Raw genomic sequence first — 26019 nt, forward strand, 5'->3', positions numbered from 1 at the left:
GATAACCTGTAAAGGATTTTAAAGCATTGCCTATCATCATTTTTAGGTTCTCTCAGTTTGACGCCATTTCACAGGGGTGCGCAGTTTTAAATCTTGATAAGTATGTTATCTATATACTCTATGCATCATCTTTTATATTATTTATTGCTCAAGGAACCCCTAGAAACTTTTAAAGGAACCCTGGCTGCCAAAGCTTAGTCTAGGCGGTAATATATTTCTATCCCCCTTGGTGGGAGTGGAGATGACCCATCTATAAGGATAGGTACATACACACACAGCACAAGGCCGTGTTTCTCGGGGCTGCAGTTCCTCTGAGCTCCACAAGATGGCAATCTCACTTATACTAAGATGGAACATCTCTGGCTAATGCAGACAGGAAGTGATGTCAGGTACAGACAGGAAGTTCCGGGTGAGAGGTGAGTCGGGAGGAAGTAGAGAGAAGACATTGCTGGAAGGGGCAGCACAGGAGGTAATAAGATCTTATTTTCTATTTACACCCAGTAACCCCCCCCGTCATGTCCATCCTCTTCCTCCATAGTCACTGTGATGTCATTTCTCTCCAGCAGAGGATGATACACACATATATAGTGTGGAGACCTAAATTAACCCCTTCAGGGGCAGAACATTTCCCCCACTTACAGGACCACAACATTCTCCTCATTTTTGGAGATAAATTCTAGTAATATGGTCCTCTAAACAAACAATAAATAGACAAGACGATGACCATCCTGACCATACATGGCCTACAAAGGGCAATTATTACACCAAACAGGCAGCAAATGGGCAATCATTACAATATGCATCCAACACAATGATAGAGTGCAGGGGTCAGGAGTATGGAGCATAGAGCCAAAGGTCAGGAGGAGGATAACATTCCCCGGCCTTAGGGTTGCCAACTCATCCAATTAAACCCGAACACATATGAATTTCTCAGGTTCTGAGGCTGATTTAATGCAGATAAGGCACCGAGTGAGTTTCCGCACCACCTTCATCAGCCACAGAACCCGTGTAATCAATATGTGTTTGGTTTTAAAAGGATAAGGTGGCAACCCTACCTAACCTGCCATGAAGAATATGTTCCATCATTGGTGTCAGAGGGAGAAAAATACTGAGGGAAGTACAAGAGTCGATGTGGGGGGGGGGGGGGGGGTACTGAGGTGGAAGGACTTTGTGGCACCTGATTGGGTAGTGGGGTTGAAGGATTAACCTCTTCTCGCCCGCTGGCCGTCAAATGATGGCTGGGTGGTGCGTCTCTCGTTCTGGGTGGACGTCATATGATGGCCCTCCAGAACGGCCGCTCTCGCGTGCCCCGTATGCATGCAGCGTGGCGATTACGGCCGCGCCATGTTGCTAGGACACTGCGCGATCCCTATCTGTGTAAAGAGCCACGGTCACGGCTCTTTAACCATGTGATCGGCTGTGTCCAATCACAGCCGGACACATGTAAACTCGGAAATGACGGTAAGCTGCGCTCCTCGCCTTACACTGACAGAGTGCGAGGAGAGGAGAGCCAATCAGCGGCATCTCCGCACAGGGGACATCTAGGGATGTAATCAGGGCACTGATCATCAGTTTGAGTTTACAATTGATTACGTTTAAGTGCCAGCAAAGCCACTGCCAGCAATCAGTGCCCACAAGAGCTAGAAATCAGTGCTGGCTATCAGTGCTGCCCATCACTGGTGCCCATCAATGCCACCCATCAATGCCCCCTATCTGTGCTCAGTGCCCATAATTGCGGCATATTCGTGCCTCCTCATCAGTGCTGCCTCATCAGCGCCCATCAGTGAAGGAGAAAAATTACTTATTTACAAAATTTACTGACAGAAACTAAGAAGCTTTTATTTATTTTTACTTTTGGTCTTTTATATTTTCCTAAATGTAGCACTGACCCCCCGAAGGAGCTGCTGGTTTTATTGGGCTTACTGTTACCTTCTTGACCTCGTCCCCGTCTAGGGTTTCCCGTGGTAGATGGCCCAAAGAGAATGTAGAAGCTGACACTGGATCTCAGTTTAGGGTAGAGGGTTAGGAGGAAGTTCAGGTACTTTGGACTGCAAAAATGGAAAGTGTCTTCTAGAAGAAATCCAGAGAATAACCGTTTCACAACTGGATTCTCACAACCCCCAGATAGACCTCCTCTCACTAGGCCTAGCAGCCGGTAGGGTGATAAGTAAAGTAAAGTCTCTGCCACAGACTTGAGCGTAGAATACTTGAGTAAAGTCTCTGCCACAGACTTGAGCATAACTGAGGGACATAGACAAATTTAAAGCGCTATCATACAGTACCAGTATCTCACAGCCAGTTCGGCGATACCGTATGAGTGTAGATCCATGAAGTGTCCTTCAACTGAGCCTCCGGGCTCCTTCAAAGAAACCCGCCTTGCACATGGCCTTCTCCTGAAGAGTCCTCCCCTGGATGCTTCTCCAGTTGCTGGGCCTCTCCCTAGATGAGACGGCACCGGACCACTCTTGAATCACCAAGCCCCGATATCCATTCAGGCATGTCCCTGCAGTTGCTTCACCAGGGGCTATCCAGCCCGAGACTTGGAAATGCATGGAACCACACCCCAGGCCAGGAGGGCCATGGGGGCTGGTCAGGAGGACCATAACCAAACACACAGAAAAGATCTGGAGTGGAACCCCAAAGCACATGATGTCAATACCTTAAATACCACCTCCCAGAACGCACAGCAGGAGAACACTCCCACTGGGCTGGTTCCCAGAAAAACGTGGCACCCAGCTAAACTGCATTCTCACACTTGCCGGTGGTGACAGCGACACCTGCGGTCAAGGAGAACCCAGTGCAACCCAGCTGGACTGGTACTGAAACTAGGGAAGAGCCGAACACCCCCCGGTTCGGTACGGACCGAAAATTCGTATGAACTTTAGAACCCCATTGAAGTCTATGGGACTCGAACGTTCGAAAAAAGTGCTAATTTTAATGGCTAATATGCAAGATACTGTCCTAAAAAGGGTTTGGGGACCTGGCTCCTGCCCCAGGGGACATGGGTCAATGCCTAAAATGTTTTTAAAAATGGCCGTTTTGGTGGGAACACTGATTTTAATGACGATGTGAAATATTCCTTTAAATATGGTGCCTGGGGGGTGTCTATAGTATGCCTGTGAAGTACCACGTGTTTCCCGTGTTTAGAACAGTCCCTGCACAAAATGACATTTAACGGAAAAAAAGTATTTTCAAACTGCTTGCGTTTTTAATGTAATATCTGGTTCCGGCAATATGGATGAAAATCATTGAGAAAACTGGCATGAGTAGCCCCCCCTGCCCATTAACAGCCCCTTTGGGTCTTGTACGGATATTAAGGGGAACCCCGTCCCCATATTAAAAAAAGGAAAGACGTGGGGCCCCCAGGCCCTATATACTCAGAACAGCAGTATACAGGCGGTGCAAACAAGACAGGGACTGTGTAGATTTGTTGTGTTAAGTAGAATCTGTTTGTAATTTTGAACTGGTACATTTTTAAAGTGTAGCTCCAGTCAAAAAATCTATTTTTAAGCTTTTTGGAAAACATAGGGAAGGGTTATCACCCCTGTATAATTAGTTTTGCCGTCCTTCTTTTTTCATCTCACTGCCTGTTGTCTCCTTCCGTTTGTAAGTTGGATGTTTGAAAGTAGGGGCCTGCCCTATATGCTCTGCAGAAATGGCAGAACAAGGTGTTGGTGTTGCCACAACATTGTAAGCCCTCAAAGTGGCTCTTGGTGGGCGCTGGAGAACCCTGCTGTGAACGATTATATCAAGAATTGTAATTACATGCCATTGTTGAACAGTGGTAGAAAAATTGACCTTTGGTGGTTGTGGTGCCACAACACTATAAGTCCTCACAGTTACTCTGGGTGGGCACAGGAACGGGCCCTGCTGTGAAATATTATATCAAGAATTGCAATTACATGCCCCTGTTAAACAGGGGCTGAAAAATTGGGCTGCTGGCACTGGTGCTGGTGCCACAACACTGCAACCTTTCCCATATACTCTAGTTGTGGTGCAGGAATTAGCCCTGCTGCAAAGCATTGCATCAAAAATTGTAATTAAACGCCCCTGTTAAACAGGCTGAAAAATTGGGCTGGTGGCATCACCCAGAACCAAAAATGTTCTTCCAACATATCAGAGCAAGAGGATAGACAATCAACATAACAGGACAGTCACTCAGCATCAGCATAGGCAGTCTTGAAGGGATGTGATATTTAAAAAAAAAATTATTCAGTTACATCAGCTTCAGGTGCTTGGTAGCTGTGGGTGATCCAAGACTGATTCATCTTGATGAAGGTCAGTCGATCAACTGAGTCGGTGGACAGGCGCACCCTGTGATCGGTAACAAATCCACCAGCAGCACTGAAGGTGCGTTCCGAAAGAACGCTGGATGCAGGACAGGCCAGTAGCTCAATTGCATACTGTGCAAGCTCTGGCCAGTGATCCATCCTAAAGACCCAGTAAGCCAGAGGATTTTTGGTGGGAAAGGTGTCCAGAGCTGACAAAATATCTGCCCCAGTGTGGCTCCTGTCCCCCAAACAAACCAGCGCAAGCACGGCATGGCATCGTTTTGCCTGCGTACTTGCGTAGCCCCTGGAACGCCTACAGAGCACTGCTTGTTCTGAGGACAGAGCACTGGAAGAGGCCATGGAGGAAGAATAAGAGGAGGGGGTGGAGGAGAGAGGTATGTCACAACCAATAGTAGCATTTTGGAGGCGTGGTGGCGGAACAACCTCCAACACTACTGCACCTTGTTCTGCATCCTTCCCAGCTGCCAGAAGAGTGACCCAATGGGCCGTGAAAGACAGGTAACGTCCCTGTCCATGCCTGCTGGACCATGAGTCAGCGGTAATATGCACATTACCACTGACCGCCCTGTCCAGCGAGGCAAGGACATTGCCTTCCACATGCCGGTAGAGAGCCGGAATCGCCTTCCATGAGAAAAAGTGGCATTTGGGGACCTGCCACTGAGGAACCGCACATTGTACAAACTCACGGAAGGGAGCCGAGTCTACCAACTGAAAAGGCAGCAGTTGTAGTGCTAGCAATTTAGCCAAGCTAGCATTCAACTGCTGGGCATGTGGATGGCTGGGAGTGAACTTCTTTAGACGGTCCAGCAGCTGGGGCAGGGACATTTGCCTGCTATAATCGGACGTGGGTGTACTGCTAGCAGAGTGCCCGGAAGTACTTGGCTGTGACACACCTAATTCTACACCTTCATTCCTCTCCGAGCAGGTTTCAGAGAGGACTGAAGGTCTAGTGGGGTTGGAGATCCCAGCTGATGAGGAGCAAGGAGAGGTCCACTTTGTTCTTTGGTGTGGGTCTTTGAGGTACGCTTGCCAACGAGCTGCATGGCAGGTCAACATATGTCTGATCAAGCATGTGGTGCCCAAGCGGCTGATGTTTTGGCCACGCGAGATATGCTTGAGACATATGTTGCAAATAGCAGCGGTGCGATCTGATGCACTCGTCTCAAAAAAGGCCCACACCAAAGAACTTTTAGAATAAAGCGCAGAGGCAGTGCCCTGCACAGGCGGAGCTCTGCGGTGTGATTCAGTCGGTGTGCTGCCCCTAAGCTGGCCCCCGGAGGGCATCCTGCCTCTTTGGACATGTGCCTCCTCCTCTCTCCTACCAGGCACCCACGTGGAGTCAGTGCCCTCATCATCCCCTCCCTCTTCATTGCTGGAGCACACCTGGCAGTATGCTGCAGCTTGTGGAACATGACTGCCAGATTGCTGTCCTTCTTGAGCATCCCCTCTCTCTGCGCTCACGCTACTGCCTTCCTCTAGCTGAGTGTCATCATCAGAGCCTACAAAACACTGGGCATCCTCCTGGAGCATGTACCCAACACTGTGCTCAAAGAGTTCAGGAGACTCCTCAGGAGGACGTGGTGGGTCTAGGGAAGGAGTCACTGATGATGACATTGAGAGGAGGGAAGATGATGCATTGGCAGCTGCTTTGCTAGTACCCTGAGCCTGGGTGAGAGAGGATGAGGAGGATGAAGAGGGCTTGGTTATCCACTCTACCAAGTCTTCGGCATGATGTGGCCCAACATGTCCAGCTGCCGAAAAGAAGGACAAGCGTGTCCCATGGCCACGTGCTGATGATGACGATGCACCGCGTCCATGACCAGCACTGTTGTCTCTGGACACAGAGCCTGCTTGCCCTCTTTTATCGGCTCGCGCCTGTCTTCCTCTCCTTGTTGGCCTTCCAGACATGGTAATGGCCTGAAGGGAGATGTATATTGTGCTGGAGGCACACACAACACCCACTAACTCCTGCAGATGGCTCAATTAGAGAAGAGCTATATAGGTGGATATAACGGTGTATACTGCGGTCAGGGCACGCAGACAGCACGCACAATCTCCTACAACTGATTGCAAGCTCTATTACAAAAGAGCAATATAGCTAGCTATGTAGGTGGATATAACGGTGTATACTGCGGTTAGGGCACGCAGACAACAGGCACAATCTCCTACAAACTGACTGCAAGCTCTATTACAGAAGAGCAATATAGGTAGCTATATAGGTGGATATAACGGTGTATACTGTGGTCAGGGCACGCAGACAACAGGCACAATCTCCTACAACTGAATGCAAGCTCTATTACAAAAGAGCAATATAGCTATCTATATAGGTGGATATAGTGGTGTATACTGCGGTCAGGGCACGCAGACAACAGGCACAAACTCCTGCAGATTGCTAACGGCTCAATTACAGAAGAGCAAGAACGCAAAATCGGCCGATAATGAACGGTGTATACTGTGTTGAAGGTACACAGAGAACACCCACTAACTCCTACAGACGCCAATACATGCGCTGGCGGCCTTATATAGTGTGGGGCGTGTACTACACAGCCTGAGCTATGATTGGCCACAGGCATCCTGCCTGTGGCCAATCATGGCTCTCCTCGCTGCCGGCGCTGTGATTGGCCAAGCATGCGGGGTCACAGTGCATTGTGGGCCGTGAGCGCCACACGAATTTCGTGCGAACGGCCCATAACGTTCGGTATTCGCCGAACGGGCGAACAGCCGATGTTCGAGACGAACGTATGTTCGACTCGAACACGAAGCTCATCCCTAACTGAAACCATAAATTTAGAAAATTAGCCCCAAAACCAAACTGCAGTCTCAGGAAAATTAACTTTGAAAAACATATAGCGCCTGCTCGTCAGGAGCCAAGGCTACATAAAAAAAAAAAAACAGCAGCGATTAAATATCACCAAAAGAAAGCTCTATTTGTGTGAAGAAAATGATAAAGGTTTCACATGGTCACAGTATAGCACGACCGCGCAATTGTCATTCAAAGTGTGACAGCAACTGAAAGCTAAAAAACGGCCTGGGTAGGAGGGGGGTTTAAGTCAGGGCTCGACAAAACCCGGGCACCAGGTCGCATTTGCGACTAGAATTAGCGACCTGGGGCAGCACAGCTGGGGGTATCCTGTCTCTGCGGACCCCCCCGGCGTGATCGCGTTGGGCCGCACCGCCGGCGGCCGGTAATTGAGCCCCCGGCTTTGAGGCCTTCTACGATCCTATGGTTCCTTCTGGAATCTGGCGCCCTTTTGTGGTGGCCGTTGGAATTACAACCAGCAATGCTAATGGATGCAATGCTAATTCCCCTGCCTGCCAGCCTATCTCCTTCCCTTTACTCAGAACCCCTAAACATTATATATATATATATATATTTTTTTTTTTTATTTTTTTATTCTAACACCCTAGAGAATAAAATGGTGGTCGTTGCAATACTGTCTGTCACACCGTATTTGCACAGCGGACTTACAAGCGCACTTTTTTGGGGAAAATATATTTAATAAAAAAAAAAATAAGACAACAGTAAAGTTAGCCCAATTTTTTTTTATATTGTGAAAGATAATGTTACGTCAAGTAAATCGATACCCAACATGTCATGCTTCAAAATTGCACCCACTCATGGAATGGCAACAAATTTTTACCTTTAAAATCTCCATAGGCGACATTTAAAAAATTCTGCAGGTTGCACGTTTTAAGTTACAGAGGAGGTCTAGGGCTAGAATTATTGCTCTCACTCTACCGATCGCAGCGATACCTCACATGTGTAGTTTGAACACCGCTTTCATATATGCGTTCGCTTCTGCACGCAAGCTTGGCGGGACAGGGCACGTTTAAAATATTTTTTTTTCTTATTTTAACTTTTATTTTAATTTTTTTCACTGTTCTTTTAAAAAAAAAAAAAGTGTGTCACTTTTATTCCTATTACAAGGAATGTAAAAATCCCTTGTAATAGAAAAAAGCATGACAGGTCCTCTTGTATATGAGATCGGGGGTCAGAGAGACCTCACATCTCATATTTACACTAAAATGCAATTTAAAAAAAATGTGTCATTTGAAAAAAATAAAAAAATAAAAATGTCCCTCTAAGAGCTATGGGCAATGACTTGGAGACAGGTGGGGGGCTGGGGGCTATCTTCCCCTCACTCGTCCCCATGTCAGGCCAGGGACAGGTGCAGATCGCCGTCACGGACCTGGCTGCTAACTTTTTCAGATGGCTCCTAGATTCCAAACAAATTTGTCAACCCCTGGTTTAAGTGCCCTGTATTGAGGTGGTTAAAGGACAAGTGTATTATCCCGCACTAACTAAAATGGCATGTAAATAAATCTGGTGATGGGTGGCTGCAAACAACCTAATTGTGTTCCCACAACCGTGCAATAAAAAGTAGGGGTGCACCGAATGGGTTTTTTGGTGCCGAAACCGATACCGAAAATGAAAAATACACTAGGCCGAAAACCGAAACCGATACCGAAACAGCACCGATACCGAAAATGACTGTTTTTAAAAAATATTTTCATACAGCAGATGGTCAGAGACTGGGGACATATTACAGGAGATGGTCAGAGACTGCAGGCATGGTAGAGGAGATGGTGAGAGACTGCAGGCATGGTAGAGGAGATGGTCAGAGACTGCAGGCATGGTAGAGGAGATGGTCAGAGACTGCAGGCATGGTAGAGGAGATGGTCAGAGACTGCAGGCATGGTACAGGTGATGGTCAGAGACTGCAGGCATGGTACAGGAGATGGTCAGAGACTGCAGGCATGGTACAGGAGCTGGTCAGAGACTGCAGGCATGGTACAGGAGATGGTCAGAGACTGTAGGCATGGTACAGGAGATGATCAGAGACTGCAGGCATGGTACAGGAGCTGGTCAGAGACTGCAGGCATGGTACAGGAGCTGGTCAGAGACTGCAGGCATGGTACAGGAGCTGGTCAGAGACTGCAGACATTATACAGGAGATGGTCAGAGACTTCAGACATGGTACAGGAGATGGTCAGAGACTGCAGACATGGTACAGGAGATGGTCAGAGACTGCAGACATGGTACAGGAGATGATCAGAGACTGCAGGCATGGTACAGGAGATGGTCAGACTGCAGACATGGTACAGGAGATGGTCAGAGACTGCGGACATGATACAGGAGCTGGTCAGAGACTGGGTATATGGTACAGGAGCTGGTCAGAGACTGGAGACATGGTACAGGAGATGGTCAGAGACTGCAGACATGGTACAGGAGATGGTCAGAGACTGCAGACATGATACAGGAGATGGTCAGAGACTGCAGACATGATACAGGAGCTGGTCAGAGACTGCAGACATGATACAGGAGCTGGTCAGAGACTGCAGACATGGTACAGGAGATGGTCAGAGACTGCAGACATGATACAGGAGCTGGTCAGAGACTGGGGACATGGTACAGGAGATGGTCAGAGACTGCAGACATGGTACAGGAGATGGTCAGAGACTGCAGACATGGTACAGGAGATGGTCAGAGACTGCAGACATGATACAGGAGCTGGTCAGTGACTGGGGATATGGTACAGGAGATGGTCAGAGACTGCAGGCATGGTACAGGAGATCAAAGCAGCCTCACCAGTTCCCCCTCAGATGCAGCCTGCCTGATAAAAATACATGCACAGTGTTTTCCATGTATTCCAATGGCTTTAGTTCACACCATGCAGTCAGTTTCCGGTGTGGAAACTGACTGCATGGTGTGAACTAGAGTCATTGGAATACATGGAAAACACTGTGCATGCATTTTGTGCAAAAAAAAAAAAAAGCACACGGAACTGCATCTGGTGTCAACTGGCCCCAAGCAAGCTACCTGGTTCCGTTCCAACAGACTTCTATTGGGAATGCTCATATCGTTACCTCTACTAGCAATAACTTAACCCTTCCCCATTCTATCACATGGCGATAAAAAACTAGCTGGGTCAAAATCAAGATTATTATTTTTTATATGGTCAAGTGAGTACAGCCTTTGTCCTGTGACCTGGTTTATATAGCATGGCTCCATTCACACAAGTGGCCAGAGGTAGATAGTCTCAGAGGCAAACAAATGACTTTTGGATGCAGCAGCACTGTGGGCACAAAAAAACTTGATTTAGCTGCGGACAAAACTCTGCGATGCTTGCCCTGGGCACACTCTTTCCCCCTTATGCAGTGTCTAAATGCAGCCTCACCCATGCCCAGATCTGTGCGGTGATCTCCGTGTGTCACCGGGCTGTGCATTGAATTTCCCGGGCGGCTGCAGTAACAATGTCCCGCCTCCTGTAATCACGTCACGCTGATTCAATGTCCCGCCATTGGATCAGTGTACTGTCTGTCACAGGAGGCGGGACATTGTTACTGCAGCCGCCCGGGAAATTCAATGCACAGCTCGGTGACACACGGAGATCACCGCACTGTCGGGCGGGAGGAAAGGAGGAGGGAGGACGGAGGACAGAGGACTGGGGACGAGCCAGGAAAACACCCGTGCAATGGGCGGCACCAGGGGGCGGAGCCCCGCAAGGCCCCGCCCCCATTTTCGGCCCCATTATCGGCAAGATTTTCCTTTCGGCATTTTGCCGAAAACACCATTTTCGGCCGATATGTTTCGGCGGCCGAAATTTCGGTGCGTCCCTAATAAAAAGAGTTTAAAAATATGTTGTGTATTAGCCAATGTGACATCCTATATATACTCCTGTGTATTTATTATTATTATTATACGGGATTTATATAGTGCCAACAATTTATGCAGCTTTTTACAATAAAAGGGGGACAGTACAACTTACAATACAGTTCAATGCAGAAGCAATAGGAGGGCCGTGCTCATGGAGCTTACAATCTATTGGGAGGGGGAGGTGTTACAAAAGGTAGTGTCTGCAGGGGATGGTCCGATGAAGGTGACTCAAGTACAATTCTTAGGTGGGCGTGGGATAGGCTTCCCTGAATAACTGAGTTTTCAAGGATCGCCTAAAGGCAGACAGGGTAGGGGCTGATTGGACATATCAGGGCAGGGAGTTCCAGAGGATGGGAGAGGCTCTGGAGAAGTCCTGGAGAGGAGCATGGAAGGAGGTAACAAGGGAGCTAGAGAGCAGGAGGTCCTGGGAGGAGCGGAGAATGATTTGGGCGATATCTGCAGATCAGGTTGGTGATGTAGCTGGAGGGGCGATGTTGTGGATGGCCTTATCTATAAATAATACAATATTCCTAAGTACACATGGAACAGTAAGTACAATCTTCAAATCCTAACAATATTAAACAGCCATTCATAAGGTGATACCACAAAAATAATAATAATATATATATATATATATATATATATATATATATATATATAAATAAAACATAGATATTTTATAAATGGCAACTCCTATCCTCATATTGATTAGTGGTTCCAAATTAATAACTACTGCAGTAGTGAACAGACACAAAAGATACGCTCAGCATCTTTCCAAATAACCGTTCTCCTTTATTATGACGCATTTGAAGGTTTTTATACACATGATTACATAGGTATCACATTAATATTACAATTGTACGTTTATGGTAACAAAGGGCGTAACATAGGCAGGCTAATTCTAATCAGGACTCGAAAGAATGCAAAACATGTACTGAAAACATTATTAGTGCCGTGTGCACAGTGAAAACAGTGTGCAATACATATAAAATAGAATACAATTATATACAGAACTTAAAAATTTCCATTACATTATATATAGCTATCTGTGTGTATGTATATGTGTATATATATATATATATATATATATATATATATAGTGATTCCACAAAAAAATGCTACATAGTTACATAGTAAGTGAGGTTGAAAAAAGACACAAGTCCAACCTACGTGTGTGATTATATGTCAGCATTACATTGTATATCCCTTTATTAGAGCTGCACGATTTTGGCTAAAATGAGAATCACAATTTTTTTGCTTAGATTAAAGATCACGATTCTCGTGGTGTAACATCTTCTTTCACATTATACAAAAAAAAATTGGGCTAACTTTACTGTTTAGTTTTTTTTTTTAATTCATTAAAGTGTGTGTTTTAAAAAAAAATGCATTTGAAAGACCGCTGCGCGAATACGGTGTGACATAAAATATTTCAACAACCACTATTTTATTCTCTATGGTTTCTGATAAAAAAATAAATAAAAAAAAATATATATATATATCATTTTTGGGTGTTCCAAATAATTTTCTACCAGAAAATAATGTCAGAAAAGGTTTTGGTCTTTAAATGGTTAAACTTCCTTCATTTATGCCAAGTTCTTTCCTTTGATAAAAGAAGGAAAAGATTCTTTGTTTCTATTTATTCGCAGTGTTGTGATAAAACTTGGCAGGCGGGTTTTATTTATTTTTTTCCCAGCTGTGAGAACTCTTTGCACTTGTTAGAAAGAATCGTGACATGCTGTTTTGAAAAACGGAAAAAGATTGTGATTTTGATTCTTAACGATTAATCGTGCAGCTCTACCCTGTATGTTGCAGTCATTCAGGTGCTTATTTAATAGTTTTTTGAAACTATTGATGCCTCCCACTAAAATCACCGCCTGTGGAAGGGAATTCCACATCCTTGCTGCTCTTACAATAAAGAACCCTCTACGTAGTTTAAGGTTAAACCTCTTTTCTTCTAATTTTAATAAGGTGGCCACGTGTCTTGTTAAACTCCCTTTTGCGAAAAAGTTTTATCCCTATTGTGGGGTCACCAAATTTGTAAATTTGAGGCAGGGTTCATGCCTATGCAAATTAGATGTGGGTTTCCAATTTGCATAGCAGGAGAATGTGACTGGCTTCCTATGGAGCCGGTTCACATATCTCCGTTGCGGCGGTGGAGCGCACTGCGCAGACGCAAACACTGTGCGTCTGTGGCTCCTTTTCAGGGCCAAATTCAGGCAAAGATTTGGCCCTGATTTGTCCCTGAATTGGGGAACCACAGCGCTCCTGTGTGATTCGCAGCCGGTTACAGCGTGAACCCGACGTAAATCATATCCCCTCTCAAGCGTCTCTTCTCCAGAGAGAATAAGTTCAGTGCTCACAACCTTTCCTCATAACTAATATCCTCCAGACCCTTTATTAGCTTTGTTGCTCTTCTTTGTACTCTCTCCATTTCCACTACATCCTTCCTGAGGACTGGTGCCCAGAACTGGACAGCACACTCCAGGTGCGGCTGGACCAGAGTCTTGTAAAGCAGGAGAATTATCGTTTTATCTCTGGAGATGATCCCTTTTTAATGCATGCCAATATTCTGTTTGCTTTGTTAGCAGCAGCTTGGCATTGCATGTCATTGCTGAGCCTATCATCTACTAGGATCCCCAGGTCCTTTTCCATCCTAGATTCCCCCAGAGGTTCTCCCCCCAGTGTATAAATTGTATTCATATTTTTGCCACCCAAATGCATTATTTTACATTTTTCTACATTGAACCTCATTTGCCATGTAGTTGCCCACCCCATTCATTTGTTCAGATCTTCTTGCAAGGTTTCCACATCCTGCAGAGAAGTTATTGCCCTGCTTAGCTTAGTATCGTCCGCAAATACAGAGATTGAACTGTTTACCCCATCCTCCAGGTCGTTTATAAACAAATTAAATGGGATTGGTCCCAGCACAGAACCCTGGGGGACCCCACTACCCACCCCTGACCATTCCGAGTACTTCCCATTTATGACCACCCTCTGAACTCGCCCTTGTAGCCAGTTTTCAATCCATGTACTCACCCTGTGGTCCATGCCAACCAACCTTATCTTGTACAGTAAACGTTTATGGGGAACTGTGTCAAAGGCTTTTGCACAATCCAGATACACCACGTCTACGGGCCTTCCTTTATCTAGATGGCAGCTCACCTCCTCATAGAAGGTTAATAGATTGGTTTGGCAACAATGATTCTTCATGAATCCATGCTGATTACTGCTAATGATACCGTTCTCATTACTAAAATCTTGTATAAAGTCCCAAATCATCCCCCCAAAGAGCTTGCATACTATTGATGTTAGGCTAACTGGTCTGTAATTCCCAGGGATGTCTTTTGGGCCCTTTTTAAATATTGGTGCTACATTGGCTTTTCTCCAATCAGCTGGTACCATTCCAGTCAGTGGACTGTCAGTAAAAATTAGGAACAATGGTCTGGCAATTACTTGACTGAGTTTCCTAAGTACCCTCGGGTGCAAGCTATCTGGTCTCGGTGATTTATTAATGTTAAGTTTCCCAAGTCTAATTTTAATTCTGTCCTCTGTTAACCATGGAGGTGCTTCCTGTGATGTATCTTGAAGATAAACACTGCAGTTTTGGTTAATGAAGCCTGCCGATTCCCTAAGGAGAAGAATAAATTCAATACCTTCGCCATCTCCCCATCCTTTGTAACCAGATGTCCTTCCTCATTCTTTATGGGGCAAATATTGTCTGTCCTCCCTTTTTTACTGTTTACATACTTAAAGAGGAAGTAAACCCTTCCAAACAACTTGGACCTACAGGTAAGCCTAGATTAAGGCTTACCTGTAGGTCCAAGCAATATCTCCTAAACCTATATGGTTTAGGAGATATTTGCCCGAAAATGGGCACCGCTGTCTACGGCGCATGCGCCGTAGACAGCGGCGCGCAGGCGCACTAAATGCGGCAAATCCAAGAATGGATTTGCCTAATTTGTCGACTCCCGTGCGCATGCGCGGGAGTGACGTCATCGCGGCTTCGCCGAATGGCAGCGGCGGAGCTGCGAGACGCGACTCCCGTGCGCATGCGCGGGAGTGACGTCATCGCGGCTGCGCCGCTGTGATTCGTCGGAGCTGCGAGACGCCACCACTTCGCTGGCTCCTGTGTCAGGTAAGTGACACATAATGAGCTACTATGCGATGCATAGTAGTCCATTATGCTTTACCTTTGCAGGGAAAAAAAGAGGAAGTAAATCCATCAGGGTTTACTTCCTCTTTAAAGAATTCCTTGTTTTTTTTTTTTTTTTGCTCTCCTCTGCTATGTGTCTTTCGTGTTCTATCTTAGCTGCCCTAATTGCACCCTTACATTTCTTGTTGCATTCTTTATAAAGTCTGAATGCTGATAATGAGCCTCAACCTTGTATTTTTTCAAGGCTTTCTCTTTTGCTTTCAAATGCATTTTTACATTGGAGTTAAGCCATCCAGGACTTTTGTTTGCGCTTTTAAATTTATTACCCAATGGGGTGCATTGGCTAATGCCCTTATTTAATAAGCTCTTAAAGCAAACCCATCTCTCCTCTGCGTTCTTTGTTCCTAAGATTTTATCCCAATTTATGCCTTCTAGTAAGGTTTGTAGTTTAGGGAAGTTGGCTCTTTTGAAATTCAACACTGGTATTATTAGTTCATGAACAATATGAGCCACTTTTAAAAGTGCTAGTGCTTCAGTGAAAACTGTGACTACAATCTCCAACTGTTAATAATAATCATTAAAGATGTTCTAAAACTCTTCATAAAGTCATTCCACAACAAATAAATTGGTAATAAACTGCTGGTGCTTGTAGTTCATTAGTGCATCCACAAACAATATCATCCACAATCAAAGTGCTGGTGCTTCGGTGACTCCCACCACCTCTCACACTATGCGCTCATCTCTCTGTTTGATCTCTCTTGTTAGGTAAAATCTAACGCTCTAATACTGGGGTATGCAAGGATGGACTTCTCTGTATTCCTCCTCCACCATTCTTCCACCTGGTGTCCCGGTAACTCTGTTAGTGACTGGGTGTATGGCCCTTTAAAATCACATCTTGTAATAGTTCATGCAGAGAAAAGGGTATCCTCGTAGTGTCATTTTTAGGCCCCTTTCACACCTGAAAGTCGCACGATTTTTGCCACGACTTTGACACGACTTGAAACAATGACTGTGTAATCTTGAGGTCTATGGACCTGCTATCCAATCCAATCCCTTCTCTTACTGCAGAGAGTGACAGTGGCATTATTATTATTATTATACAGGATTTATATAGCACCAACAGTTTGCATAGCGCTTTCAGGGGGAATTAGAGGGCTCTGCTCATTAGAGCTTACAATCTAACAGGGGCTATCAAGTAAAAGCAAAGGTAATAACTGTGGGGATGATATCACTCCTATCAGTCAGCAGACTGCTGACCTTTTGAGCCCTACAGCTTCTGGTAATTATCCTGATAAGCTGACAATTACAGACAAAATCCAGCAAGTTCCTCTTCCTGGACATCATGAAGGCCCCACATTGACCTCTTAGCACTGCCTCAGAGCAGACAAGTCAAAGGAAGGATCGCAGAGAAAAAGGAATTTCTGATCCGACAGGCCAAGTGCTGGGTTCATGAAAATTTAACAAACACTAAACAGTCCCAAAGAAATGTGTTCTCATGGGGACAGTAGTCCTTAAATGTACAGCAACCCTCCCCTCACATCCACATTCTATTATCATGTGATCAATTCCATTAAAATAATTTTTACTTTCGTTTATCAAAGTTATCTACAAGGAGACCTGTATATATCAAATGACGGCAACAATGAGGATGGAGGAGGACCGGAGTCACATGACTGAGAAGATACTAAACCTCACCCTGGAGATCATCTACCTGCTGACCGGAGAGGTGAGGAGGATTCTGGGAGGTCACATGACATCACTCTTATCTCTATTAATAATGCACACACCTGACTGGAGAGGTGAGGAGGATTCTGGGAGGTCACATGACATCACTCTAATCTTTATTAATAATACACAGACCTGACCGGAGAGGTGAGGAGGATTCTGGGAGTCTAAAATGATATTCCTTTTGGTTCCTCAATACAGAGATTTCCTGTGAAGTCAGGTGATCATATGACCATCACAGTGCCTCCATGTGACTCCCTAAAGCCTGAGAGACACAACATGGCGAAGATTCTAGAAGTCACCAAGAAGATGATGGAGCTGCTGACAGGAGAGGTGAGCGGTGCCGGGAATTCTGGGACATTATCCAGTAACAGACAAGGGATGTGTCTGGATGGTGACTGTATCATTGTGTGTGTCAGGTTCCTATAAGGTGTCAGGATGTCACTGTCTATTTCTCCATGGAGGAGTGGGAGTATTTAGAAGGACACAAGGATCTCTACAAGGACGTCATGATGGACAATCAGCCGCCCCTCACATCACCGGGTAAGAGGAGACTTTATTGTAAAGGAGAGAGCAGTACGGAGGCTCCACCTAGATCCCCCATCATCTGATAAACACATAGAAACAATGTATTCAGTCAGTGTGTGTGTTTCCTACAGATGGATCCAGTAATGGGAACCCACCAGAGAGATGTCCCCGTCCTCTGTATTCCCGGGATTCCACACCGGAAGATCACAACTATGCACGCTGTTATCAGGTAGCTAATTGACAAATATTGGTAGTTATTATTTATACCCAGCATGTTTGTTACAATGAATGTTTTATTATATATTCAGAGTGGAAGCCTTGGGATTGTTGTTAAAGAAGAGTTTAAAGAGGAGGATGAGGAGTATGGAGTGATGAAGGAGCTTTTTGAAGGACACATGGATAAGATGGAGCCACCTAATACCAGCAACCCACCAGAGAGATGTCCCCGTCCTCTGTATTCCCGGGATTCCACACAGGAAGATCACACCATCCCTCACCATTACAAGGTCGGTGGGATCCATTATCTAGAACAGGGGTGCTCAACCTGTGGCTCTCCAGCTGTTGCAAAACTACAAGTCCCATCATGCCTCTGCCTCTGGGTGTCATGCTTGTGGCTGTCGGAGTCTTGCAATGCCTCATGGGACTTGTAGTTCCGCAACAGCTGGAGAGCCACAGGTTGAGCACCCCTGATCTAGAACGTGGACTTGTAGAGACAATGTGTGGATTATTTTTGTAATGTCATAATATTAAAGATTATATTTTACAGCTGACCTCTTATATAATTTTCTTAATAATTCTTATATTCTTATAATTTGCTTTAGGGCAAAGATCTGATAGATATAAAAGTTGAAGGTGAAGAAGAGGAGAGGTATGTGAGGGATGATCAGCAGTCTATGGATGAGGATGAAATAATGAGGACAATAATAGAGGAGGACACTCCTACAGAGATCAGCACAGGTGGGTCATTAACACTAAATACATTCCTCCACCCATACTGCTCACTGATTGGTCCAGAGTAGGGCAAGGACTGGGTGATATCAGCCTGTAATCCCCTGGTCACTTTCCTGAGCTGTGTTCCCCGTCCTGTATTCCTGTATTTCTCTCCGATAATCTTCCTTCTCTGTGCTGCAGACACAATTTATATATCTAGACTGGATTTATGGAGATTCTGGGGTTCAGCTGGCAGATTCTAGTCATCTGATACATGTGCTTTGGACCTTCTACCTCATGCCCGGATCTAGCAAGACCTCTAACAGAACAATTCTCCCAGGGTTACTTGTAGGGATGCACCGAATGGGTTTTTTGGTGCCGAAACCGATACCGAAAATGAAAAATACACTAGGCCGAAAACCGATACCGAAACAGCACCGATACCGAAAATGACTGTTTTTAAAAAATATTTTTATACAGGAGGTGGTCAGAGACTGGGGACATGGTACAGGAGATGGTCAGAGACTGGGGACATGGTACAGGAGATGGTCAGAGACTGGGGACATGGTACAGGAGATGGTCAGAGACTGGGGACATGGTACAGGAGATGGTCAGAGACTGGAGACATGGTACAGGAGATGGTCAGAGACTGGGGACATGGTACAGGAGATAGTCAGAGACTGGGGACATGGTACAGGAGATGGTCAGAGACTGCAGACGTGGTACAGGAGATGGTCAGAGACTGGGGACATGGTACAGGAGATGGTCAGAGACTGGGGACATGGTACAGGAGATGGTCAGAGACTGGGGACATGGTACAGGAGATGGTCAGAGACTGGGGACATGGTACAGGAGATGGTCAGAGACTGGGGACATGGTACAGGAGATGGTCAGAGACTGCGGACATGGTACAGGAGATGGTCAGAGACTGGGGACATGGTACAGGAGATGGTCAGAGACTGGGGACATGGTACAGGAGATGGTCAGAGACTGGGGCCATGGTACAAGAGATGGTCAGAGACTGCAGACGTGGTACAGGAGATGGTCAGAGACTGCAGACGTGGTACAGGAGATGGTCAGAGACTGCAGACGTGGTACAGGAGATGGTCAGAGACTGCAGACGTGGTACAGGAGATGGTCAGAGACTGCAGACGTGGTACAGGAGATGGTCAGAGACTGCGGACGTGGTACAGGAGATGGTCAGAGACTGCGGACGTGGTACAGGAGATGGTCAGAGACTGCGGACGTGGTACAGGAGATGGTCAGAGACTGGGGACGTGGTACAGGAGATGCCCAGAGACTGGGGACGTGGTACAGGAGATGGTCAGAGACTGGGGACGTGGTACAGGAGATGGTCAGAGACTGGGGACGTGGTACAGGAGATGGTCAGAGACTGCGGACGTGGTACAGGAGATGGTCAGAGACTGAAAACGTGGTACAGGAGATGGTCAGACTGCAGACGTGGTACAGGAGATGGTCAGAAATTGCACACATGATACAATTGATACAATGCAGCCAGTGTCTCCCCTCATGGCAGCCAGTGTGTGTCTCCCCTCATAGCAGCCAGTGTGTGTCTCCCCTCATAGCAGCCAGTGTGTGTCTCCCCTCATAGCAGCCAGTGTGTGTCTCCTCATAGCAGCTAACCTGTGAAGAGAAAACAGAAGAGAGAAGAGGAGGAGAGTCGCCTCCGTCGCCTGTTTGATCACAGCGCGGGAACATCACAGCTTTCAGTTCAATAGCTGTATGTTCCCGGCCGCGCGCCGTCACGTACAGCCCCTCCCCCTTGTCAGGGCACTTTGATAGACAGATCATCCGTCCAATCCTACGGGTGATCTGTCTATCAAAGTGCCCTGACAAGGGGGAGGGGCTGTACGTGATGGCGCGCGGCCGGGAACACACAGCTATTGAACTGAAAGCTGTGATGTTCCCCTGCTGTGATCAAACAGGCGACGGAGACGGCTCGCCTGCACTATAGCATGATATAGCTCTTCATGATGGGCGCACACAGGGGCGGGGGGCGGAGCCCCGCCCCCTACCCTGGCCCCGCCCCATTTTCGGCTCCATTATCGGCCGTTTTTCTCTTTCGGCAAATTGCCGAAAAGGGCATTTTCGGCCGATATGTTTTGGCGGCCGAAATTTCGGTGCATCTCTAGTTACTTGCTCTGTTGTTTGCTGGCTGTGCCAGGTGGAGGGATATGTCTGTGTACTTGTTGATACATTTGGAACCTTTAACAGAACGTGATAATGAGGGAGGAGTCAGTAACCCAATGATGTGGGTCTTCGGGATCAGTCCAGTCTTCATCTTGGTTGTTCTCCCCCCATCCTCACTCTCTGACCTCTGGTGGGGCTCAGCCCTGTGACAATGAGTGATAGAGGGGGGTGGGGACACTCGTCCTATAATCCCCTCATCACTGTCACTCCTATAAAAGACAGTTCTCGTTGTTTCCTCACTCTCTGACTAAGGTCCATGAATAAAGAAATGATCTGGTAGGAGATCAGAGGACCCATTTACTAGTTACCTTGAGGGGGGAATTGTAAGATCCTCAGAGACAAAGCTGCCTGATGTGGGCGGAGTCCTGGTTTAGGGGAACCAATCAGCTCATGTCTAGTAATAATCTTTGTATTTCTATTTTAGTAGATGGACGGGAGATGAGGAAAACCTCAGAGGATTGTCTCACTTTGTCTCCAGACTGTAAAGTAGAAGATGAGGACATCACACAGTATAGTCCAGGAGAAAACCCGACTACCTCAAATGTCCATCCGGCACCACACAGTGTAGATGGACCATCGTATTCCTCTTATCCTGAGGAACCTCAGACTGTGAGGGACGGTGCCGTCCTTCCAACAGATAAGAGCTTTTCCTGTACTGAGTACTGGGAGAGTTTCCACTTTAAATCCGGTCTCAATGTGCTTAAAAGGTCTCATGCAGGTGAGAAGTCACTGTCTTGTTCTGAGTGCGGGAAATGTTTTTCATTGAAGTCCAGTCTTAACAGACATCAAAAATTGCACACTGGTGAGAAGCCGTATTCCTGTCCTGAGTGTGGGAAATGTTTCATGCGAAAATCACATGTTGTCACGCATCAGAGATCTCACACAGGGGAAAAGCCTTATTCCTGTCTTGAGTGTGGGAAATGTTTTTCACAGAAGTCACATCTTTACGGCCATCATAGATTGCACACGGGGGAGAAGCCACTTTCCTGTTCTGAGTGCGGGAAATGTTTTTCAGAGAAGTCCAATCTTATCAGACATCAAAGATTGCACACGGGTGATAAGCCATATTTCTGTATTGAGTGCGGGAAATGTTTTATTCGAAAATCTGTACTTGAGGCGCATCAGAGATCTCACACGGGGGAAAAGCCATATACCTGTCCTGAGTGCGGGAAATGTTTTTCACATAAGTCACATCTTAACAGGCATCAGAGATTGCACGCGGGGGAGAAGTCGCATTCCTGTTCTGAGTGCGGGAAATGTTTTGCACAAAAATCAGATCTGGTTACACATCAGAGAACTCACACGGGAGAGAAGCCGTATTCCTGTCCTGAGTGCGGCAAATGTTTTTCAGAAATGTCCAATCTTTACACACATCAGAGATCTCACACAGGAGAGAAGCCGTATTCCTGTCCCGAGTGCGGGAAACGTTTTTCAGATATGTCCAATCTTTACACGCATCAGAGATCTCACATGGGGGAGAAGCTGTATTCCTGTCCCGAGTGCGGGAAACGTTTTTCAGATATGTCCAATCTTTACACACATCAGCGATCTCATATGGGAGAGAAGCCGTATTCCTGTCCTGAGTGCGGGAAATGTTTTTCAGATATGTCCAATCTTTACACACATCAGTTATCTCACATGGGAGAGAAGCCGTATTCCTGTGCTGAGTGCGGGAATTGTTTTTCAGATTTGTCCAATCTTTACATACATCAGAGATTGCACGTAGAAGAGAAGCCACTTTCCTGTCCTGTCCTGTCCACCTCAGATATTCTCCATGGCTGACCTTCATCGTGTAAGAAACAGTTCATAAGGAGAACAGAGATCACCAAAGACATGGATGAAGTGTTATAATAAAGTGATAAGGTAAACCCGTGCTTGTCGTAATACAAATGTGTTGCCTTTATACCAACTCTGGATTAACACCGTGATTTAGGACAACTTGTGAAAATAAAATGAATAAATTAATAAAAGATCGAGGATTCAAAGAAGAAACCCCATAAGAGGAGAGGATGTGGGGACAAAGAAGCAAAGGAAAAAGAGAATAATTGGAGAAGGCATATTCAATCTCAGCGATGCACAATTGACTAAGGAGGAAAGAGGAAAGTATTGGAGAAGGGTTTGAAATTTGCATCAAAAAGAAATATTTTTATTATATAGGATTTCTATAGCGCCAATGGTTTATGCATCACTTTACAATATAATGAGAACAGTACAATTACCCCCTGCGAGTCTCAAAAGCCCCGTCGTACGGGGCTTTTGAGACTCGCAGGGATTTCGATTTTGAGATGCTTTTCTAGTTGACTTAGTAGTCCGTTACTTCACGTGGAATGCGCGCTGCCAGGTTTCCATTTCGGAAAAAAGTCCTTCCTGTCGAGGTGGTGGTGCACAACATTCTGGGTGAGGTTGGGAAGATTCGGAATCCCGAGGACAGGTGACGGCCGGGGGCCTTGACAAAGGAGTGGAGGAATGTCAGGTTCCTGTAGCTGAAATCTGTCAGTTTCTGGGCGTGTGGCTTTTCTTTCTGTCCTTTCACATCCCGTAGATTTTGTTATGATCAGATTTTTGAAAAGAGGCTGCATGCATGGGTTAAGTGTGTAAGCGTTTCTTAGCCTGAGGGTGTGTTTAGACTGAAGTTACGGGGCTTTCGAGACTTGCAGGGATTTCGATTTTGAGACCCGTTTTCTAGTTGATTTAGTAGTCCGTTACTTCACGTGGAATGCGCGGGTGCCAGGTTTCCATTTGGAAAACTAGGGTTTTGTACTCACCGTAAAATCCTTTTCTCTGTAATTCACCGACCGACACAGCTCCTCTCTGTAACTAAATGGGTTTGCTAGCCTGCCACTAGGAGAACTAGACCCTCCCTGCTGCCCCAGCAGACTCAGTACGTCAACAAGCAGTATAACGTAGAGGAAAGGGGGAGCGGGTGCTGTGTCGGTCGGTGAATTACAGAGAAAAGGATTTTACGGTGAGTACAAAAATCCTATTTTCTCTTATATTCACCGACCGACACAGCTCCTCTCTGTAACTAAATGGGACGTCCCCAAGCAGTGCCAAACGAGGGGTGGGAAAAGAAAAAACAGCGTTAAAACTTCATCCACCATGGCAAGTGGGAACTAGTGAAACTAAACCCACAAAAAACAGCAATGTACCGAAAAAACACACCGCCATATAACCGGGTATCCTCAACAGGAGAGATCCCCAACACCGCAAACTTTATGCAGAAGTAATGCAACAGTGCATTTACAAACTACTGCGTTTTTATAAAAAAAACAGGAAAAAAATTCAATTGCAACTACACAGCCGCCTGCAAAAAACTTTGCGGCCAAAACAGACATCAGCCGATGCACTGACGTCTACCTTGTAGAACTTGGTAAACATATGGACAGACGACCAGGTGGCCACCTTACACACCTGAGCGACAAACGATTGGTGTCGGACGTCCCAAGACGTTCCGATTGCCCTTGTAGAGTGGGCAGTGACCGGAAAGGGGGGCACCTGCCCCTTCAAGGCGTAGGCTTGTACTACAATCTGTCTGATCCACCTGGAAATGGTGGCAGGCGAGACCGCCATACCCTTCTTTGGACCAGCCACCAAAAACAAACAGCGAGTCTGACTTCCGAAAGGGAGCTGTGGCAGACAAATACACTTTTAGAGCCCTAACCACGTCGAGAGCGTGAAGGGCCACCTCTTTGGGGTGCTTCGGCTTAGGGCACAACGATGGTAATACAATGTCCTCATTAATATGAAAGGCCGAGGCCACCTTAGCTAGAAAGGACGGTTGCAGACGCAACACCACCTTATCCCTGTGGATGACCAGATAAGGCGACTTGCAGGACAAGGCCACCAACACCGAAACCCTCCTGGCCGATGTTATGGCCACTAGGAAAACCACCTTCTGTGAAAGGGTCAACAAGGGAATCTCCCTGATATTCTCAAACGGCGGCTTTTGAAGCGCAGACAACGCCAGGTTCAAATCCCACGGAGGTAACGGTGGGCGCACCGGAGGGGCTACATGTCGTACCCCCTGAACAAAGGTACTCACTAATGAATGAGACACCAGGGGTCGCTGAAAAGACAGCCAGAGCTGAAATTTGCCCCTTAATGGTGCTCAACGCCAACTTCTACTCTACACCTTGCTGAAGAAACAGCAGGATCCTGCATATAGAAAAGGAGCACGGATGCCACCCTTTCTCCTCACACATGGAGATGTAGGCCTTCCAGGTACGATGATATATCTTCCGTGAAGAAGATTTTCACGCCCTTAACATAGTCGGGATCACCGAGTCCGACAGACCCCGGTTCCTCAGCACCTGGCTCTCAATAGCCAGGCCGTTAAAGCCAGCGATGGTAAAGCAGGGTGAAAGATTGGACCTTGAGACAGGAGGTCCTCTCGCAGCGGCAGTCGCCAGGGAGCGTCTGCCACCAGACGCACAAGGTCTGCGTACCAGGACTGCTGGGGCCACCAGGATTACTGGGATCCCCTCGACTTCCACTCTGCGCAGCAGACGTGGCAACAGTTTTAGCGGAGGAAAGGCGTAGATCAGCTGGTACTGATCCCACGGAGCCACCAGTGCGTCTTACGCATCTGCCCATGGATCTCTTGTCCTGGAGCGAATCTCGGCACCTTCCGATTGAGGCGGGAGGCCAATAGATCCCCATCTGGTGTGCCCCATTTCAGGCACAACAGCCTGAATATCTCCGGATGCAATGTCCATTCTCCTGGGTCCAGCATCTGTCTCGATAGTCAACCTGCCAATTTTCCACCCCCGGGATGTAAATGGCCGTCAGGGCAGGAACGTGTCGCTCTGCCCACCGAAGTATGAGAGTGACCTCCTGAGCAGCGGCTGAGCTTCTTGTTCCCTCTTGGTGATTTATGTACGCCACCGCCGTGGCGTTGTCTGACTGTATCCTGATCGGACGGCCTTGAAGACACGTCGACCATGTGTGGAGGCACAGCCTGATCGCTCTCAATTCGAGCAGATTGATCGGCAACTTGGATTCGTCCGTCGACCAGAGGCCCTGAGCCGACTGAATCTCCATCACTCCACCCCAGCCTGATAGACTGGCGTCCGTAGTAATCACCGTCCATTTCAGAGGAAGGAATGATTTTCTGGACTGAATCACCGGGGACCTCAATCACCAGATCAGAGAGTCCCTGGCTGGCTGGCTCACCTGGATCTGTCGATCCAGGGACAACGGAGATTTGTCCCATTTTGTCAAAATCTCCTTCTGCAGGACTCTGGTGTGGAACTGAGCATAAGGTACTGCCTCGAAGGAGGCTACCATGAGCCCCAGTACTCGCATGCTAAAGAGGAGCGATGACTACTTGCGGTTCATCAGTAGTTTGACCGCAGATCTGAGAGTCTGCAATTTGTCTGAGGGGAGAAAGACCCTCGCTTCCCTGGAGTCCAATGGTAAACCCAGGTACTCCAGACGCTGGGTCGGTACAATCACCGACTTCTTTAGATTTAACAGCCACCCAAATTCTCACAGAGTCTGCATGGTGATAGCCACATCCTCCT

At 46.7% G+C, this 26019-nt stretch overlaps 1 protein-coding gene across 1 annotated transcript in view; it reads left to right on the forward strand.

The window, feature by feature from the left end:
- Positions 1-409: 409 nt before the first annotated feature.
- LOC143989522 (uncharacterized) overlaps positions 410-26019 on the forward strand; it is a 68559-nt gene continuing 42949 nt past the window's right edge. Inside the window, exons 1-8 of the mRNA XM_077489657.1 lie at positions 410-469; positions 16705-16829; positions 17030-17161; positions 17248-17371; positions 17488-17585; positions 17665-17862; positions 18178-18313; positions 20922-22188. Of these exons, the coding sequence (XP_077345783.1) occupies positions 16734-16829; positions 17030-17161; positions 17248-17371; positions 17488-17585; positions 17665-17862; positions 18178-18313; positions 20922-22188 (2051 nt within the window). The 5' untranslated portion in view covers positions 410-469; positions 16705-16733. The remainder of the gene's footprint in view (positions 470-16704; positions 16830-17029; positions 17162-17247; positions 17372-17487; positions 17586-17664; positions 17863-18177; positions 18314-20921; positions 22189-26019) is intronic.

The sequence above is a fragment of the Lithobates pipiens genome, unplaced genomic scaffold, assembly GCF_037356315.1.
Source record: "Lithobates pipiens isolate NorthernLeopardFrog02 unplaced genomic scaffold, aLitPip1_a1.2 Scaffold_18, whole genome shotgun sequence".
Lineage (NCBI taxonomy): Eukaryota > Metazoa > Chordata > Amphibia > Anura > Ranidae > Lithobates > Lithobates pipiens.